Genomic DNA, 19,558 nt, shown 5'->3' on the forward strand with positions numbered 1-19,558 from the left:
TGACACATTCTGATCAAGGACTTCATCACCTTTCATCAATTCCGTATTGAACAACAAGAGAGGCATAAAAATGGGGAGGATAACAATGAATGAGAAAGAAGAAAAAACTATCCGACCATATCCGCAAGCATTAATTAGATGGAGAAAAACTGCCATCTAATTGATGCAGTAGAAATAATCACCACATTACAAAATGAGTAAAGATTACTAACAAGAAGTCACCAAATGTGTTGAACATGAACCTTGCAGAAATAATCACCAATTAAGCACCCAAAACACGCAGCAGACCACAGAAATCTATATACCAATCCAATGCATGTGGCAGCTTTGAGTCTAACACAACCCAATTCTCACTTCTGATCATTAGGGCGCGCATTCCCTTGCCAAATGCCCTTCCTCTCCACAATTATAACAACCACCGCCACGACGCCCCCGGCCGCCACCACGGCCACCGTAGCCTCTACCTCCACCTCTCCCACGGCCGCCAAATCTCCCACCCCCGCCACCGCCCTCGTAACAGTCCCTCGCCAAATGCCCAATTTCACCGCAACTGTAGCACTCACGACCGCCATAACCGTCACCCCTCCCTCCGCCTCTGGCGACACTATATTCCTCCGGGCCTCCGCCAGACCTCCCATAACCACCGCGGCCTCTGCCCCTCCGGCCGCCACGGCCGCGTCCTCCGCGGTCGAAGCCAGGACGGCGGGATCGGGTGAGGTTGACGACGTCGACGGCTTTGGTGCGGCCGTCTTCGCTGACTTCGACGAGGAACTCGACGGCCTGGCCCTCGGAGAGGGTGCGGAAGCCGTCGGACTGGATCGAAGTCTGGTGGACGAAGAGGTCCTCGCCGCCGTCCTCCGGGGATATGAAGCCGAACCCTTTCTGCGCGCTGAACCACTTGACCGTGCCGGTGGATCTGGCGGTCTCGGCAGCCATGAAGAAAGATCTAGAAGATTCTGTGTGAGCCGTAATCTTAAAATTCAGTTATAACTGGCGGACTAAACTCTAACTGTCGTCCTATAACTGAAACAGAGTAGTCAGTCCAGTCCAGTACAGTCCAGTTCAGTTCTGCTTTGTTCTGCTTTTTCAAGGGGAAAGGAAGTTCGTTGGGTGCGGGACCCACCGTTGGGAGTTGTCATCCAAAGGTTGTTAGGGGATGGAGTGGGCGCCTTGGATGGTTGGGTTTTATCCGATTATCCTTTTGGAGGCTTCCCACGTCAGCGCGCCATTCGGCGCCAACTTGAAGTTCATTAACAAAGGCCCAAATGCACAATTGGTTCATTTGCTAGGGACTTGGTGGGCTTGTAGCAGTGTAGCACATTGCTTTCTCTTTTTATGTTTTTTGATCGGGAGCACAATGTTTTCTCTATTTCTCTATTCAACAGGAATGGGCAAGGCCAACTACGGGAAATGCACTAAGGCAATTAGGGCATAAAATCAAGAATGCAGGACGGAGATTAATGGCTTGGCATAGGACTGATTTTGATAAGTAGAAAGTCGAGATGCGCATTATCCAGGAGAAATTGCATGATATTATGAAACAACATTTCTCTATTGAGCAGTTTGAGGAACAGAGTCAACTCCATGTTCGTTACAGTCGATTTCTTACCCTGCAAGAAAAATACTGGCGTCAAAGATCTAGGGTTTTATGGCTCAAGGACGGCGACAACAATTCGGCGTTCTTCCATCGCCGTGCTACCAACAGAAAGAGTAAGAATACCATAAAGGGCCTTACGGATGAGCTAAGACAGTGGCAGACTGCTCCCACGGAAGTCCAGCGATTGCTACTTTACACGGAGGTTTTCTCCACTGAGAGCACTGATAGTGTAGCCCTTGACGAGATTATCAACGCCACTTCCAGCAAGGTAACCACCTCAATGAATGATGAACTTACTAAGTCCTACTCTGATGATGAAATTAAACAAGCCCTTTTCCATATGCACCCATCCAAAAGCCCGGGTCCTGATGGTATGTCCCCATTTTTCTTCCAAAAATATTGGAATATTGTTAGCCATGATGTGTGTACTGCAGTTAGATCTTTACTGGAGCAAGGAGAAATGTGGCCTGAATCAAATTTTACACATCTATGTTTAATTCCCAAAATCAAATACCCGAAGGTGGCTGCTCATTTTAGACCAATTGCACTCTGCAATGTGATTTGCAGAATTTGTTCGAACGCGGTGGCTAATAGGCTGAAGCTGATCGATACTCCCGGAGATTATTTCCCCTTTACAAAGTGCTTATGTTCCGGGAAGACTCATTTCAGCTAACACTTTAGTTGTGACAGAGGCTGCTCATTTAATGCACAAGCTCAGACAACAACAAACAAGTTTCTTTTCTTTAAAGTTGGATATCAGCAAAGCCTATGACAGGTTGGAATGGTCCTTTTTATCAGCTATGCTTACAAAATTGGGTTTTGCTCCGCAATGGATTCAGATGGTCATGACTTGTGTCACATCTGTAAAATACTCGATTTTGGTGCATGGAGAACCTACTTCACAAATTGTTCCCTCTCGGGGTATCAGACAGGGAGATCCGTTATCACCATATCTATTCATTATTTGTAGTGAGGGATTATCTGCTTTAATTTCCAAAGCAGTGAGCAATAATGTCATTCAGGGACTTACTATGTGTCCACAAGCTCCTACACTTCATCATCTTTTCTTTGCAGATGACAGTATTTTATTTGGGACGGCTACTAGGGAGGAATGTTCCCAATACAAGAGGATTCTTGACACATATGAGAAAGCATCAGGGCAGAAAGTAAACTTTCAGAAAAGCAGTGTTGTCTTCAGTAATAATGTTGCTCCGGACACTCAAATAGAATTTGCTTCTTTATTGGGAGTTAAATGTGTGAAAGAACATGACAGATACTTAGGTCTTCCCAGCGCATCGGAAAATCCAAGACAGTTGTCTTTGCATACATCAAGGAGAGACTCACCAAGAAGTTAGTGAGTTGGAAAACTAAAATTCTTAGTTCGGCCGACAAGGAAAACCTCATTAAGGCAGTGGCACAAACTATGCCTCTATACGCCATGAATTGCTACCTGTTGCCTAAGGGATTATGTGATGACATACACCAACTATGTGCCTCTTTCTTTTGGGGAGACACAGATGATCGGAAGAAGATTCACTGGAGAAGCTGGGAAAGACTTTGTCTTACAAAGCAGGAAGGAGGTATGGGCTTTAAAAATATTTATGCTTATAACTTAGCTATGCTTGCAAAGCAGGGATGGAGATTAATCACAAATCCATATTCTTTAATTGCTAAATTATACAAGGCAAAATATTTTCCACAATGTTCCTTTTGGGAGGCGGAGTTGGGGGACTCTCCCTCATTTTCTTGGCGAAGTATTATTCAGGGCAGACCTACACTCAAGGCCGGTGTTCACTGGAGAATTGGGTATGGCAAACAGGTTAATATATGGCAAGACCGTTGGGTGCCTAACTATCCTCAGTACCTCATTCAAAAGCCTACGGCATGTACCCAACTGTTGGTATCGGATCTCATTGACACAGGGTCAAGGTAATGGAAGACCGCACTCATTGCGAGCATTTTTCACCCGGAGGTGGCAGCGCAGATTCTATGTATTCCCTTAAGTCATAGGGTGCTGCAGGACACCGTGTGTTGGGGGCCAGAAAAGAGAGGCCTATATTCTGTTAATTCTGCAAACTGGGTGGCTAGAACTAGTGTTCTTCAAAATGTTCTAGTTTCCAAATCTTCAGGGGACCCTTTCAAGGAGCTTTGGAAGCGTTTATGGAAAGCACAGGTGCCAGGCAAGGTACAGATATGCCTATGGAGAGCTTGCAACAACTTGTTGCCTACAAGAGCAAAACTCAGTACCAAAGGCTACACTGGAGAGCTAAGTTGTCTTCTATGTCAATGTAGCTTCGAAGACCATGCACATGTCTTCTGTCAATGTCTGATCGCAAAGAACATATTGAGTGCTGCACCGCTTAACTTGGAGCGTAGTCTACTTCCATCTATTAATTTCAAGGAATGGATGCTAGACCATGCTATACATCTCCCACAAGATCGGTTTGAGCATCTTCTCATGGTGTTGTGGGCGTTATGGAAAAACAAAAATGATAAGTTGTGGAATGATACGTGTCAAACTGCATCTGACATCCTTTTGAGTTCAACAACTTGGTTGAAGGAGTTTCAAAGTGCAAGACAGTTTGAGACAAAGCCCAAGCAAGCCAAGACGAAGCAAACCTGGAAGCCAGCACATCATGGTAAGTGGAAACTAAATGTTGATGGGAGTTTCCTACCTAGTCGTACAGTTGGGAGCCTGGGAGGCGTCATTCGTGATGAGACTGGACAGTTCAAGGCAGCCTTCGCGCTGCAGACGTCAAATGCTGCATCAACCAAACATGTGGAGCTCTTAGCTCTTAAGGAAGGCCTAAAGCTGGTACGAACCCTTCAGCTAGAACATGTAATAGTCGAAACTGATTGTCAAGAGGCAACAAATGATATACTTAATTCCAATCATGCTTTCATAGCAGAAGGAGGCTTAATTGATGACATAAAGGTTAGTCTACGGAATATGCCTACTGTATCCATTGTTTTTGCTCCTAGAACATGTAATCATGTGGCTCATAGACTAGCCAATATAGGTTATGAAGACAGGCCAAATATGGTCTGGTTTGACAGGGCTCCAGAGAGCATTCTGGAGCTCCTTGCATACGATTGTAACCTGCCCAGTTAAGGGCTTTTGATATAAGTGTTATTTCTTTGATTTAAAAAAAAAAAAAAAAACTGTAGTTATATCTCTTAAATTAATACGTCTTATAGAGTCGTCTTATATATGTATATATATATATATATATATATACAGGCAAGTTCATATATAAATATACGAAAAATACTTAGGTGGGGGCTTCCCCACCACGTGGCCTTACGGCCACCCAATCAGAGGAAAGAAAGTTTTTCATTTTTTTCCGAAAATGCCCCTGCTCCCTAATGTGCAATACCCAAAACACCCCCCCTGCTGAGCGGTGATTGGCCCTCCCCACCACGTGTCCCGTGCGGGTGCCCTACGCAAGAATCTCTCTAAATATACAGGCAAGTTCAGGAGAGGGCGTCCGCGAAAGAAGAAAAAATGCGGACGTCTATTGCCAGCCGTTGGATGAAATCACATGAACTTCAACGGCTCAGCCAACTCGTATCATTCTTATCGCTTCTGAGCCATACCAATAGGAGACCATCTCTGACACCGTCAGAGACCATCATCTGAGATGAGGGTGAGAAAAAAATATAAATTTTATAGAAAAGAAAATGAAGCCAAGGTATTTGCAGAACCACGAGGATGAGATGGGGATTTGAGATGTGAACCACTCCATGACATGAATTTGGAGCCTTGACAAACTCGAGAGCTAACCCCACTTGAATTGGTACCCAGATGACCAAGTTGTTAACAATCAAGATAGAAACAGATACCCAGATAAGATAGCAAGAAGTTGCAGATACCCGGATGAGCAAATTCACATAGTAACACGAAAAATATAGGCACCCAGATCAGATATATACCCAGATGATCAATTCCTATATACATGAGAATCATTTAATTCAAAGATGGACGGAAAATGAAGTTGCTTTAAATGGAATCAGAAGAGAATAATGGTATCCACGTGTGAAGGATGAGCAGATTCTTGTATAAACCAATAGTTGGGGTGCTTCAAATTGAGGATTCTATACTAAATTGAATTGGAAGAGAAATCAGAAGGTGAAGGATGAGCTTGTTTTGGATGGTGATGTCATTGAATTGGTTTCAAGGTCGGTGGCTTTATCAACCAGAAATGCCATGTGAACAAGACATCAAGAAAGCCATGAGCCGTTGAAGTCATTTAATCCCATCTGACGGCTGAAAATGGACGTCCACATTTTTTCTTCGACGTCCTCTCCTGATCGTGTCTGTATATATATATATATCTTATATTTTATATAATTAAGCCAATTCTTTAAGGAATGGTTAAATTTTTGAATTACCATATATGCCCTCACATAATATAAATATTATTAATAAATAAATTATTTCTATATGAGGATAAGATAGTCAATACACTATATCATATTTGAAAATTTTTCAATACCTCCCACGAAAAAAGGAGAAGCTTTCCTAAAATTAGGAGAGAAATTGCTGTAACTTTTTTAATTTTAAAAAAATAAAAGCCAATTGACATGTGCGGAGCAGATGTTAAGGGGATAATATATATATATATATATATATATATATAATTTTTAAACTACCGTATATGCCCTCACATAATATAGATATTAATAAACAAATTATTTCTATATGAGGATAAGATAGTCAATAGACTATCATATTTGAAAAATTTTCAATACCTCCCATGAAAAAAGGAGAAATTTCCCCAAAATCAGGAAATAAATTGCTTTAACTTTTTTAATTTAAAAAATAAAAAAATAAAAGCCAATTGACATGTGTGGAACACATGTTAAGGGACTAATTACTAGATATTTTTTTGTCACCTAAACATTTATTAATGTAATTGATTCACCGTCTAACATCTAAAACGAAATGTAAAAATGTAAAATTTGTGTTGCAATAGTATGATGTGGCAAGATATATTATGTGGAATTGAAAATAAAATTTGTATTTGCTTACATGGCATAACATCTAGAATTTGAGGCCACAAATCTTAAGTCTCATTGAAGCTCCTTATCATTGCCCTTTTACAATCTATACTACAAAAATACAATGATTCTTAGAAAAATATATAACTAGATTTAAAAACTAAAATATTCAACGTATAACTCGTTTAATAACAAACTCTAATGCATGTCGATTCGTTTGTTAGACCTCGAGTAATACCCGCCGGCCAAAACTCCCCCACATAAATTTTTTTGATAATAAGTAGTTCATGCGTGCCTTGCAAACACAACCACACAATTCAATAGTATACCAGGTGCACCTTTTGTAAGTCAAGTATACCACGCGGCGCAGATTCTTGAACCAAAACCAATCATTTAAGTTCTTAACACACATGTTTCTGCATGATGGAGTAAATTGATGCATACTAAAGGATAAAAATGAGAAATATTTATAGTATCATCAACCCCTTTTCCATCGTGTGCGCTACACAATGTCTTTTGTTTTCCTCGTTGAAGATTGTCACTTTGCCGTTGTTTGAAAATTTACAGTAAAGTTCGATTAAAAGATATGAAATTTTTATAGTCAATTCAATAAAACGAATACCAAAGTTCCAGATACGCCCATAAATCGATCCGTGATTGAAAAGTTTGGCCCCCCAAAAACCATATAATAAATAAAACCACGTACAAAATGATTCAGCCACTGCCAGCCAGAAATTTGAAATCCCAGAAACCCATTTCATAAAAATCCTGGTCTTCCCTTCTCTGTGTTCCACTTTTCATTCCCAAAGTCATCGTCTTTTTTTTTTCATTTATCTTTGAAATGCATCCATTGCCGCCATCCTCCTCAGATAGAAGCTTGCGAACCCTTTTGAATCAGGTACTCAAAAAACCTTCCCTTTTTCTCTTTCTTGTTGCTGTAAATTTTTATGTTAATGCTTACAAGTTTTGTGATTTTGGGTTTTCTTCACGTTTCTAATTTTGTTTTGTTAACTGTTCCGCTCATATCTAGTTTAATTTAATTTGGTTCTGATGCTTAAAGTTGTGTTCGAGGAATCTGGAACTGTATGAAAAATCTGGGAACTGAAAAGTTTCACGTTTGGTGGTCTGCGCATAAAGAAGTTGTTTTTATTTTTGTTTGGTTAACTGTTCAGCTCATATCTAGTTTAATTTAATACGGTTCTGATGCTAAAAGTTGTATTCGAGGAATCTGGAACTGTATGAAAAATCTGGGAACTGAAAAGTTTCACGTTTGGTGGTCTGCGCATAAAGAAGTTGTTTTTATTTTTGTTTGGTTAACTGTTCAGCTCATATCTAGTTTAATTTAATACGGTTCTGATGCTAAAAGTTGTATTCGAGGAATCTGGAACTGTATGAAAAATCTGGGAACTGAAAAGTTTCACGTTTGGTGGTTTGTGCATAAAGAAATAGTTCAGAACCAATGAACTAGAGTTCTTTAACCTTTTTCCTTTTCTGCTTTTAAAGTTTTGGGTGCTTTAGTGGAGAGCACACGTCTTTAAAAAAAAAGATTGGACTGCACTTTTGACTTCTAAATAGTATGAATCTGTTCCTGAATAAGGTACTGCTTCAGCTTGATGCATGTGGTAACTAACTTTATATGTATTCCAATACATTCTAGTTTATTTCCTAAAGAAGTGTGAAGCGCAGAAATTTAACCTTACGAAATTCCCTTTGGTTCAAAACACAGTAAACTGTATAAAGTTTTACAGATAGAATCAAGTGAATTAGAGTTGATTTCACCTTTTGATTTAGAAAATTAGGATGGTTTTGTCATCTTCAGTGTATGGGCCCAGTCAGGCGATTGAAGAACATGTTTTGATTTGTTTGGTTCTGGGATCAACTTTTGATTCCATTAGTTGGTAATAAGTGCTTATATTGGACCTTTCTCTTTGGTTGTATTATGATATGAGAAAGAGAACTGGACTATAGCAATTTACAGGCTTCAAGTCTTATATGAAGGTATTGTTAAAAAGCTAATCAAATTATTGTTTGATGTATGGTAATCAAAGTTCTTTACTGGTAGCTGTACTGCTCGAGTGCTTCTGTGCTTATAGTTGTTTTCGGTTCTAGCTTCCACATTACCAGGCTTCATGCTTGTAGCCTTATACAGAAAACTAATATAAAGTTCTAAACTATAGTTACCTTAACCGTATAACTGCCCACTACATGAATATGGCCTCTTCTACTTGTATGGATTAGTATTTCAGACAACTCAGTCCAATTGCACATTTATGTGATGGCAGTACCTGGTTAATAAGCTTTGTGTTTAGACTTCTCCAATTCTTTAAATTGAATAGCTCTATTATACTAATAAACAAAGTAATCATAATGGATTTGTTTAAAGCTATAGGTTGTATTATTGTCGAATTCTGTGGACATCTTGAATCAGTTTGGCTCTTTCTTCTCATCATGAGCTTGCTTCGAAATGCTATCAAGGGAATTCAAATGTATTTTTCTTTTTTTAGATTTGACTTCTTGTAAGTTCAATATGTTCTGATTATCTTTAAAAGTAGAGTAGTCGGCAAACTTGGTGTCTGCAGTACAAATTATGACTTGTCAACATTAGCAGCAGCAGGAATTGCATCATATTTCACTACCACGTTTCTTTTTCTCCTTTCACTTTTGTTATTCTGAATCAACATTCTCATTTTTTATCTTTGGCGATTACATTCTGATTTTACTATTGTTACTCTTGTAGTCACCACAAGAGAAACAAAGCCCTGTGATTATGGAGGGAGCAGGGTACCGAGGTACTGACCCTGAACCCGGAAGTAGTGTACCCAGTAGTGCCAATTCTTCTTCAAAAATGTGTTCTTCAAGTGTATCAGGTGCTCAGCCTTCTGGAATAGATGATGACCCTGATGAGTGTGTGTCTGAGGTGGGAGATATTGGGGATCGAGCTCTGCACAGCAACAGGAACAGTTTCAGTGAGAGCCTTAACAACTTGTCTGGAGAGGATGTTTTATTGCCATCCTATGGGTTTTGGTGTCGTGATCGTACTGCATCCCGTGCTATCCCCACTGTGCCTTTGCCAGAGGAAATCATATCTCTTTCCATTGATGTGGCATCACGCAATGAAGATAAAAAGCAAGTGAGCTTTCGGTTGGTATGTTCTCATTGCATACAAACCTTTTTATGTCCTTGAACATGGACAAGATGGTTGGTCTGCATGTCTATTGATCGGTACAGCAAGAAAGTCAAACATGCTGAGTTTGTTTTGTCAGATCATCCTAATAACTTCAAATTATTGTTTCTTCATATGCAGGAAAATACAAATAAGTTGCTGCCAAAGTGGATGGAGTATGGTTCATGTATGACACATTTAGCCGTTTTTGGTATTCTTGGGGTAACACACTTAACTCTTGTTTCTTGTTCATTTCCAAATTGCTTTTTGTTTGAATTTTAATATTCATGAGTTCATAGCTGCTGTGGCATTTATATAGAGAAAACAAATTGGATCTTCAAATACTTGTGCAATTTGCACTGACCATATTTATGCATCCTGTATACTTAACCTAGATCTGCAAATACTTGTGCAACTAAATCTTATCCTGCATCACAAGTTTTGTTCTTGCTAAAATTAGCTTTTGGTAGAAAGTCTTTTGGATATCTGTTTCTCTTGACAAAAATTTATATGCCATCATAGTTTTTTGTTATTTATTTTATATGAAGAAACCTATTTGCCAAACATATTATTTGAAATGCTTCATATTGCAGGTCTTGACAAGGTATCTACTGCAAAAATTGTTTGGCCCTGGAGGTGCTGGTGTGACAAGTGACCAAACAATTCTTTACCTTGATCTTCCTTCTAATATGGTCTCTCTCTCTCTCTCTCTCTCTACTTTATTGTTCTTTCTCATTTTTGACATTGTATATCCGAGGGTATTGATATGGATAATGCTGGGTGATGTTCCAACATGTTCTGTTCCTAATGGAATTTTGTAGGTTGGTTCTTTCTTGATGGGATGGTGGGGTGTTGTTTTCAAAGCAGATATATCCTATGTGTCAGATTTTTTGGCTATTGGATTGTCAACCGGTTATCTGGGAAGCCTTACTACTTTCAGTGGTTGGAACCAGAAAATGCTTGAACTCAGTGTTCAAGGCCATTGGCCTTTTGCTGTGCTTGGCAATTTAATAGGTCAGACATCACTTTTTTATTTTTTTATTTTTTTTTAATTTTTAGAAAATGCTATATCATACATGTAGATGACAGTGCCTTGTGCATATTTCAATTTTGTTTGTATCAGGCTTTGAGCCTATTTGAAACTTGTCCATGGAGAAAACCCATCTAGTTCAATTCACTTGGCTAATATGAGCTTCTCTTGAATGTAATTGATGTCAGGTTTATTTCTTGCGGCATACTCTATTATTTTTGGGATAGAGACATCTAAGGGTTTCAGGCAGCTTCTTAAAAGGTGTTCAGGGTCTGACATTGCCATCTCTAGAAAGACCTGGAGGGTTGACAGCTACAAGCGCCACTTGGCAGTTTGGGCAGTGTTGCTGGTGATGCTAGGTTGTCTATGGAGTGTGAGTGGAATCTTGGTGAAGGAGGACTTTAGAAATGACAGCAGTGAGACACATCTATGGTTGGCCTGCATCATTGGACCTGTAGGTGTGTGGATCAGGTGGTTCTTAGCTCGACTCAATGGACGTGGATTAGGAAAGACAGGGTTGTTAAAATGGCTTCCATTTGGTACTCTAATTGCAAATGTTTCTGCAGCTTGTATCATGGCAGCCCTTGCTACTGTGGAGAAAGAGGTAAGGTCTTTTAATCTGATTTCTGTTCAGACCTGCACCGAGACTATACCTCTTTACTTTTTTTCCCGCCATTCTGTCATACTTGAAAAGCTTACAGTTTCACATATATTTGTCACATTATAAACTGCTCGCAGCTCGCAAAGTCATTTGCAATGGTCGTTCTTAGTTTGTTTGTTATCTTTTGGTTTGTTTTCTTATTTTGTTTATTTTAATTTTAGGGTCTGTAGGAATATTCTTGAAGTTTACTCTGTTCCAAGATCCACTAAGAGGACACACCTTTCTGTTATCTAAACCGTGTGGAAATCATTATTGCTCATGATCTTCCTTTTTCAAATGTTTCCTCCTAATTGCTATACAGCCCATTGACTCTGTTTCTGTTCTGTAGGTGAATACCAAGACTTGCAATATCATTGTAACCGGAGTACAATTTGGTTTTTTGGGTTGCCTGAGTACTGTTTCTACCTTCATTTCTGAATTCAATGCAATGAGAGAAAGTAAACACCCCTGGAGAGCATATGCATACGTCATGGTTACGATATGCGCCTCGTTTTGTTTGGGGACCTTAATATATTCTCTCCCAGTTTGGGCAAAGGGATACAAATAGAACATGTTGCTAGGCCAGCCTCATCTTGTCTCGAATCCATCCAAGCACAGAACATCCTTGTACTTCTCCAGTTTGCCATGGAACTTGAAGAAGATTTTTTCACCCGATCACCAACAGCCAATGCTGGTTTAACAGCGGCCAAGTTTTGAGTTCTGACTGATACAGCAGGTGTGTTATTCATAGTTGGAAGAAATTACAATTGTACATTAATCAGAAATCTTCTGCATAAGTTTACTTTTCACTTCATTGCTTCAGAGTTTACTGTAAATTTTCAATCCAAGGTAATAGTGAGTTGATGATATAATAGTGATAGCAGTGAATTGCAAAGACAAACTTATAATTGCAACCTCTGAAGCAAACAAACTTCTACATTGGGTCGAACTCTTCACAGGGACTCAGGGAGTTCGAATCACTATTTGTACCGATGGCAACAGCACATCCTCAGTCTGACAAGCGATGTGTGCACAAATTGCAGTAATCTTATATGAACTCAAAGAAATGATGAACATTAATACCTTATCAAATATGCTAATCATCAAGGCCATAAGTACTCACAATCGATCTCTCAACCTAACAAGTATCGGACATTCAATATGAGCATAATTTTGTTCATCACAGTAGATTCGAAATGAAAATCTTATTATACATGACATTCATGGTCACAAACTGTCAGTTTCACTAAATAAACAAGCCATAACAAAATCACTTCCAATTTACCACTAATTAAAAGAACATCACACAAGAAATTAAGATCGATAGTCATATATTGATGGATATATTGAGCCTTGTGAGCTCTGAGACACCCCCTGCAGTAATCAATCAGTAATTACTGGGGGATCTTGTTGAGCTTGTTGTAGACATACTCGCTGTACTTCTTGGTCTTGTACTTTGGTGGATTCTCCTTATCATTGACGAGCTTGGGGTGAGGCCCTATTATATGGTCTGGTGGAGGTTCCAGAAACACTGGCCAAGAGATTCTCGTCTTGTCTTTGCTCACTGTGGTTCTGTGCAGCACAGCCTTGAACTTTCCATTGCTCATTACCTACCACATCAAAAGTATCAGTTAATTGCCCAATCAATCTTCCTTTTAGAAATCAGAGCTGTGAAGCTGAATCTATGATTATGTGTGTCTAATTTAATTATTTTAGATTTAAAAAAAATTAAAGTTATTTTTTTAGTTATTTTCTTTTTATTTAACTTTTCGTCTCAATCTTTTTTAAAAGGGTCATCGCTTCATGTTTTCCGTCTCACAAAAACTCGCAAAAACAAGGAGAGAGAGAGAGAGAGAGAGAGAGAGAGAGAGAGAGAGAGAGGTATGTATATATACCTCCATTTGATCACCAATGTGGATGACTAGGGCATTAGGGATATATTTGACATCGTACCACTGGCCATCTCGGCAAGCTTGGAGGCCCTGAACGTCGTTTGGGACGAGAATGGTGAGGGCGGACATGTCCGTATGGGCAACCACACCAAGAGCAAGATCAGGGCGGGGACAAGGCGGGTAGTAATTAATTTTGAGAAGGTACACCAAGTCATCACCACCAACTGCCTTCTTCAGTTCTTGTACTTCAAGCCCTAACCCCAAAGATAACAGTTTAAATAGCTTCTCCACCACCTTGTGTAGATTCTTTGCATACTCTTCATTAGCTTCCCTGCATTCATATCACACACCAATTAATTAATTTTCACAGAGTAAAATTCAATTATGTTTTTACTATCTACCTTATCATCATCTTCTTCTTCTTCTTCTTCTTTTTACCGACGTTTTACTATTTGCCTCTAATACCACAATTTCAACCCACCAGCTATATGTTTACCTCACTTTTTGTACTTGCGTGGGCCACCCGCACCACGTGGCAATGCGGCAGACCAATCACTGCCTAGCAGGGGGTTCTTTTGGGTATTGTACATTTAGGGAGCAGGGGCATTTTTGGAAAAGAAGAAAAAAATTCTTTGTTCTGATTGGGTGGCCCTAAAGCCACGTGGTGGGGAAACCCCCACCTAAGAATTTCTCATTAGTTTTAATACTGAACAACCAATCTATGTCACAACTAACTGACAAGACCAAGATAACCAATCAGATCCTCAGCTCACACCTACTTTCTTCAAAAAGAAAGAAAAAAATTATTTCAATGCAGTTTTAACGAAAGACTAGCTTCTTCAATCTTCACATATGCGGATGTGTGTAGATTGGCTTTTGAATATGAAAAAAAAAAATTTGTGTACAATCATTAGAGTATTTAGATCAGATTTTTTGGACTGTTCTTTTTTCTCATCAACAACAAATTAGAATAAAAAAATTAATTTAAAAAAAAAACTGTGACATATTGAAAGCAGTTGTAGGTTCATATAAAGTTCCTTCCTCTTTTTGTTCTTTTTTCGTTTTCTGTTTTTTTTATTTTTCCATTTCATATTTGTAATTTACCGTTTTATCCATCATATAATAAAATTTCTATTATTAAAGTTTTAATTAACTAAGGGCAATTGCAGCTTTTTTAAAAAAAAATTAATCATAAGCTTTATTTACTTAATTAATACTGATGATAATAGTTAAGACACCTAACTGAAATGACAAGAAATAGAAATTTTGTTAGTATTAAACATAAATTTTCACTCTAGCTTTAGACCTTTCGAGCAATTTCAAAATTGATGCTCGTTAAAAAGAAAGAAAGTAATCATGAGGACCCAAACAAATCATAGATAAAAACCTCCATTATTAACTAAGCGGCTTCCATCCAAAATGTTGAAATGGGGTCCACACATTTGTTTCCTCTTTCGGAAGACTTTCGAATACCAAAAATAGATGCCTCCAAAAAAAAAAAAAAAAAAGATGCCTCCACGGCTACCCCTGGACCACTCATAAATTGAAGGGGTAGGCGGCGAGTTCCTTGCATTTGCAAATGGTCGCAACCTCCTAGTGGCAGTAACGTGTCTGCTCTAGGTAGGCGGCGAGTTCCTTGCTTGGTCAAATGGTCGCTGCCTCCTAGTGGCAGGGTGAAACTTAGTGTCACTGGATGTATTTTCCAGTGACAACATGATGGGAAAGCTGTGCGTATGGAAATTATGCTATGCTGTAATCGAGTTGCAGATCGAGTTATCTTTCCGTTGTGTCACCGCTGTGTGACCTATGTCAAAGCAAATAGAGTCGCCAGTAGAGCGCTCTTTGCTAGTTGGTGCTTAGTTGAATACAATTGTTTAGTAAAGACTCATGATAGTATTTCAGGATGTTCTCTAGTTGCGTATTGTAATCAGGGGTTTTGGCTCAATGTCCCCCCCCTTGTATTCGACAGTTTCATTAATCAAGGCTTGAGGGCAGCCGCACCACCCTTTATTAAAAAAATAATAATAATAATAAATAAATTGAATGGGTGACAAGACCAGTAACCAATCAGGTCTCACGCTCATACCAACCCTAAAACTAAGAAAGGTATACGAATTAATGCAACCTTTTTTTTTCTTTTTTTTTTGGCAACAATAAGGGTTTTGAATTTTGATGAATGAGAATCTAGGTACACCTAAATACTAAGACAGAAGCAAACAGAAAAAGCAAACAAGGCCCCAGTCGCAGATCTAGACCAGAAGTACGTTGCGGCAACCTACTTACTACACAGTGGTAAAAATAAAAATCACTTCATCGATATTTTTGTTAGAAAAACCTTCCCCGATAGGCAAGCAGCCACATCCGTCCACCTTCTGGCGTGCTTAAACACTTAAATTAGATAGGCATGCAATTAACCATGTAGTCCATCTACCATTTGGTTTCCTACTTACATACAAGTGATATAGCAAGCAAGCTAGTTTTAAACCCGAGCAAAGCTAGAACGGTCTCATGATGCATCAAGATCATTAAACTCGATCTCTCTCAGGTTTCTTACATGTCCGATGAGACAAAAGGCAACCACCTCCTTGCCTTACATGTCCTAGACTATTTAAGAAATGGCAACCCCCTCCGGACCTTAATTAGTTGGGTAATATCCGGCCTGAAAAAGAGTCGGATGGGACAAAACCTCTGACTTCACATGTTGTACGGACCCAGGCATTTAAGAAAAGGACCTCAATTAACTTGGTACAAACCCTAGAATAATTAGTTTATAGATACTGGTAAATGAAGTGGTCTAATTAATCGAAGTCAAAATGAATAAATTTCATTACAATTCTCAGTAAAATTCTTCAAAGGCTTTCAAAATCTCACAACTGACGTTGATCCAACTAGAATGTAAAAAATGAACAAAATGACCAAACTACATACATAAAAAAATACCAGCATTAAAATTGTATGATGCGAAACACATGGTTCAAAATTGTAATCTCGATGAAATTATGTATAGCAAAATGCAATTGTCTATTAAATAAGTTACTTGGAGTTTTATTGCACAAGCAGGTAACAGGAAAATGCAAAGGTGAAAATAACACAATTTCTAAAAAAAAAAAAAAAAAAAAGGTGAAAATAACATAGAAATTTTTTAATTAACTAGAGGAATTGATACCATCACCAACCTAACAAAAAATTAAAGATCATAATTACCAACAAAATTGGTGGCCAGATTCTTCATAAATGTAGTTTTACTTTCTTTAGTCTATTATAAACGTAGCTTTTAACTTTTCGACCGATTTCAATAAATGTAATTCAATTTCTATTGAAAACGTAAATACGATCCAGATCTATCAATATGACCAAATTAATTAGAGATTACTAAAAAAAAAAAAAAAAAACAGAAGTAAAAAAAGTGTCTTTTACAGAAAAAAATAAAGAGAACAAAACGAAGTATTTCAAACCTGTAAGAAGCTGGATTCTTAGGCCAAAAGCAGTAGTTAATGGCAGAAGGTGGCCAAATCTTATGGAACAGATGATCCACCCACCCTTTCTTCCCTTCTAGTTCCTTCTGTAAAAATGTTCCGTATCCCTCCACGGACTTAGAGTTCGGATCTTTTGCGTAAACCTCTTTCTCCTCGTGCGGAAGCTCAAAGAACTCTTTTCCGACGGCCTGCAACTTGGCAATGGCCTCGTTAGAAATGTCGTGGTTCACGATTTGGTACATGCCCCAGTCGGTGCTGGCCTCGAAGATTTGTTTGAGGAGTTTCTCCTCATCAGGGTCGCTGAAATCAATGATAGGGCACTCGAGGACTGTGCCGGGGACGGTGGTGATTCCAGGCTGCTCATTCTCTGACCTGATGAACTCCACTGGGATTGTGTCCTTGGAAGTTGCAGAAGCAATGTCTTGAACTCTCTCTACCCCCATTTTTGTGAGAAAAGGACAAACAAAGAAAAGCAATGTCTTGCACTCTCTCAGACCGAAAAAAAAGGAGAAGGAAGAAAAGGCCGGGAAAACCTCAAACGAAAGGAAAAGCAGGTGATGTTGAATCACTGAAATGTGAATTGCGTGTGTTGGTTTTAGCTTTTGGTTTGCTTGTCTCACATTCTTGGCATGAAGCCACGAAGCTATGAGTGGTATTTATATATGTGGCAATGAGGCATTGAATTGGGTAAGTAAGATTTTTGGCGAAGGTGCATGCAGGGGACGTGGCTCATTCCTTCTCGCTAAATAGTCCTAACTGCCTCCTCTTTTCAATGGCCAAAATAAAAAGAAAAATAAGCTCTGATATTTCTCGAATATCTATTCACCAACTCGTAATAAATTCTATTACTTGAACGTTCGTAAATTACCCGTCAACTCTAAACCCTACATTTCCGTATGCTATTTTGTTGTTGGGTAACTTGGTTTTGACTGATAATTAAGGGCAGGGGAACTTCCCCTCGACTATAGTACACAAGTTTTATAGTATGTTATGAGTTATTTTTCAGAAATCTGTTTTTGTCGACATTGCAGTTTTTACTATTAATTAAATCGTTATTTTTAATAAGGGTGCGATTATTGTCACTCTACAAAATATTTTGTTCACTCTGCATAATAATTTTATATAACTATGTTAATCGAATTTTACCGTTGATAAAATTAAAATTAGAAGAAAAAAAATTAATTGAAATCACATCTACCGGTAGCTCCACCATACAAAGAGATGACTTTGCTGGAAAATTTTTCATCAATTAGGTTTTGGTGCCACGGTCAATGGGTTTAATTTGTTTTTGTTTTTTTTACCTTTCTCTCTTTCAGATTATAATTAGGGTCCTTGACCCATAGCACCAAAATAGACTAAAATTAGCCCACTTACACCACCAAGAGAATTTTGTTCCCACTCACCCCATTTTAATGCAAAAAGTCGCTTTTAGATACAACTTAATTATAAATTACAGCCACTGCCACTCTCAGATTCTCTCTCTCATTCCTTCTGACTTCGACCTCCGTCAGGCGACAACGCAAACCCCCCCCCCCCCCCCCTCAGACCTCTGCCGGCGACAACGCAAACACTGCTGCCGCCGCATCTAATTTCCCAGATTAGGTTTCGTTGATTATTTGGAAATTTCCGGGTCGGGCTCCGAATTCTCGCGCGGCTGTAAGAGAGACGCTACGATAGAGAGTCGTATCCGGTGAAGCGGAGCATGAGAGATAGCGTCTCCGACGAGTTTGGTGAGTCCAGAACTCGGGAGGGGTAAAAGGGATGATGATGATGATAGAGAAGCTAGGTGACTAAGGTGAGTCGAATCGGAGACGATTTCCGAGCTCGATTCTTTCATTCTTTTTTTCTTTTTGATTTGGGGTCTTAGCTTTACAAGATTGTGGACTTGTAGTATAACTGTATATACAGTGAGCTATGAAAGTGAAAGTGAAGAAGCTGAAGACAGAGCTTCGACGTAGATTCTTTTGGATAAGGGAAGCCATCTTTTTTTTTTTGAAATTAGGAGATGGCTTTTGGATAAGGGAGATGGTCTGTGGGTAAATGGTTTGTGGGTAAATCACTATCTTTCTCTATCATTTTTATGTTTTCTGGGAAATTATTATGAAGAGCTCTACTGCAACTCCACTTGTTGTCAATTGGGACATTTTCATGTTGCAAACACTGTTCTTATAAAGTTTTGGAATTGTATGATTTATTGCTACAATGGGTCCAGAGCCCAGGAAAGAAAAAAGAAAAAAAAAAAGTTATATTGGAGAGCAAAAGGCCCAAAAGGAAAGAACAAAGAAAAAAAAATTATTGGGGGGCAGTAGACGTTTTGAATTGATGTAATCTCATCGTTTTTTTTCTTTAATCAAAGTTTTATTTGTCTAATTTTAAGAAATAAATGGGTATTAGGGGGCAATAGACATCTATTGGGGGGCAATAGACGTCTATTGGAGGGCAATACAGGTTTATTCAGGGGGTAATAACCTCTCCGACCCCATATGAGATCTACAACAACCTCTTTGGAGACTTCCGGCGAGTTTTCATAAACCTCTATTGCCCCCCAATATGCGTCTATTGGGGGGCAATACATGGCTGATAGTTGTCTATTGGGGGGCAATAGATGTCTGGGGGCAAAAAAAACTTTTCCGATGAGATTTTCAGCAAATTCCGGTGGGCGGCAGCCGGTGACCGGATTCCGGCGAAAGTTGGCCGGAATCCGGCAAAAGTTGGCCGGATTCCGGCGACCGGTGGCCGGATTCTGGCGGCCGGTGACC

At 39.1% G+C, this 19,558-nt stretch overlaps 2 protein-coding genes and 1 pseudogene across 6 annotated transcripts; 1 reads left to right on the top strand and 2 right to left on the bottom strand.

Moving 5' to 3' along the window:
* Positions 1 to 1,152, bottom strand: LOC133739337 (cold shock protein 2-like; annotated as a pseudogene).
* A 5,912-nt stretch (positions 1,153 to 7,064) lies between these two features.
* LOC133736047 (fluoride export protein 1-like) lies at positions 7,065 to 12,245 on the top strand. 5 transcript variants are annotated; one of them, XM_062163487.1, is made up of 8 exons: positions 7,065 to 7,496; positions 9,336 to 9,387; positions 9,466 to 9,743; positions 9,903 to 9,983; positions 10,355 to 10,453; positions 10,583 to 10,775; positions 10,980 to 11,395; positions 11,781 to 12,245. In XM_062163487.1, the coding sequence occupies exons 1-8, from the start codon at positions 7,440 to 7,442 to the stop codon at positions 11,997 to 11,999; spliced, it is 1,395 nt and encodes a 464-aa protein (XP_062019471.1). In that variant the 5' UTR covers positions 7,065 to 7,439; the 3' UTR covers positions 12,000 to 12,245. The 5 variants fall into 5 exon arrangements, with proteins under 5 accessions (XP_062019471.1, XP_062019469.1, XP_062019468.1 ...); XM_062163488.1 differs by lacking the exon at positions 7,065 to 7,496 and adding an exon at positions 8,576 to 8,596; XM_062163485.1 differs by having other exon boundaries at positions 9,336 to 9,728.
* Positions 12,246 to 12,564: 319 nt separating this feature from the next.
* Positions 12,565 to 17,437, bottom strand: LOC133736049 (flavonol synthase/flavanone 3-hydroxylase). Its single transcript, XM_062163489.1, has 3 exons — positions 16,779 to 17,437; positions 13,327 to 13,654; positions 12,565 to 13,041 (listed from the first exon to the last, which is right to left on the bottom strand). The coding sequence occupies exons 1-3, from the start codon at positions 17,240 to 17,242 to the stop codon at positions 12,826 to 12,828; spliced, it is 1,008 nt and encodes a 335-aa protein (XP_062019473.1). The 5' UTR covers positions 17,243 to 17,437; the 3' UTR covers positions 12,565 to 12,825.
* Positions 17,438 to 19,558: the final 2,121 nt, after the last annotated feature.

Source organism: Rosa rugosa, chromosome 3 (genome assembly GCF_958449725.1).
Source record: "Rosa rugosa chromosome 3, drRosRugo1.1, whole genome shotgun sequence".
NCBI lineage: Eukaryota > Viridiplantae > Streptophyta > Magnoliopsida > Rosales > Rosaceae > Rosa > Rosa rugosa.

What these genes read in the sequence shown, in the direction of transcription:
- LOC133736049 (XM_062163489.1), bottom strand. Translation starts at nt 17,242, where the DNA reads ATGGGGGTAGAGAGAGTTCAAGACATTGCTTCTGCAACTTCCAAGGAC. An exon ending in AAGAATCCAGCTTCTTACAG is followed by an intron (nt 13,655 to 16,778) that starts GTTTGAAATACT and finishes ATATGAATGCAG; the next exon opens with GGAAGCTAATGAAGAGTATG. An exon ending in ACATTGGTGATCAAATGGAG is followed by an intron (nt 13,042 to 13,326) that starts GTATATATACAT and finishes TTGATGTGGTAG; the next exon opens with GTAATGAGCAATGGAAAGTT.
- LOC133736047 (XM_062163484.1), top strand. Translation starts at nt 7,440, where the DNA reads ATGCATCCATTGCCGCCATCCTCCTCAGATAGAAGCTTGCGAACCCTT. An exon ending in CCGTTTTTGGTATTCTTGGG is followed by an intron (nt 9,984 to 10,354) that starts GTAACACACTTA and finishes TTCATATTGCAG; the next exon opens with GTCTTGACAAGGTATCTACT. An exon ending in TTGATCTTCCTTCTAATATG is followed by an intron (nt 10,454 to 10,582) that starts GTCTCTCTCTCT and finishes GGAATTTTGTAG; the next exon opens with GTTGGTTCTTTCTTGATGGG.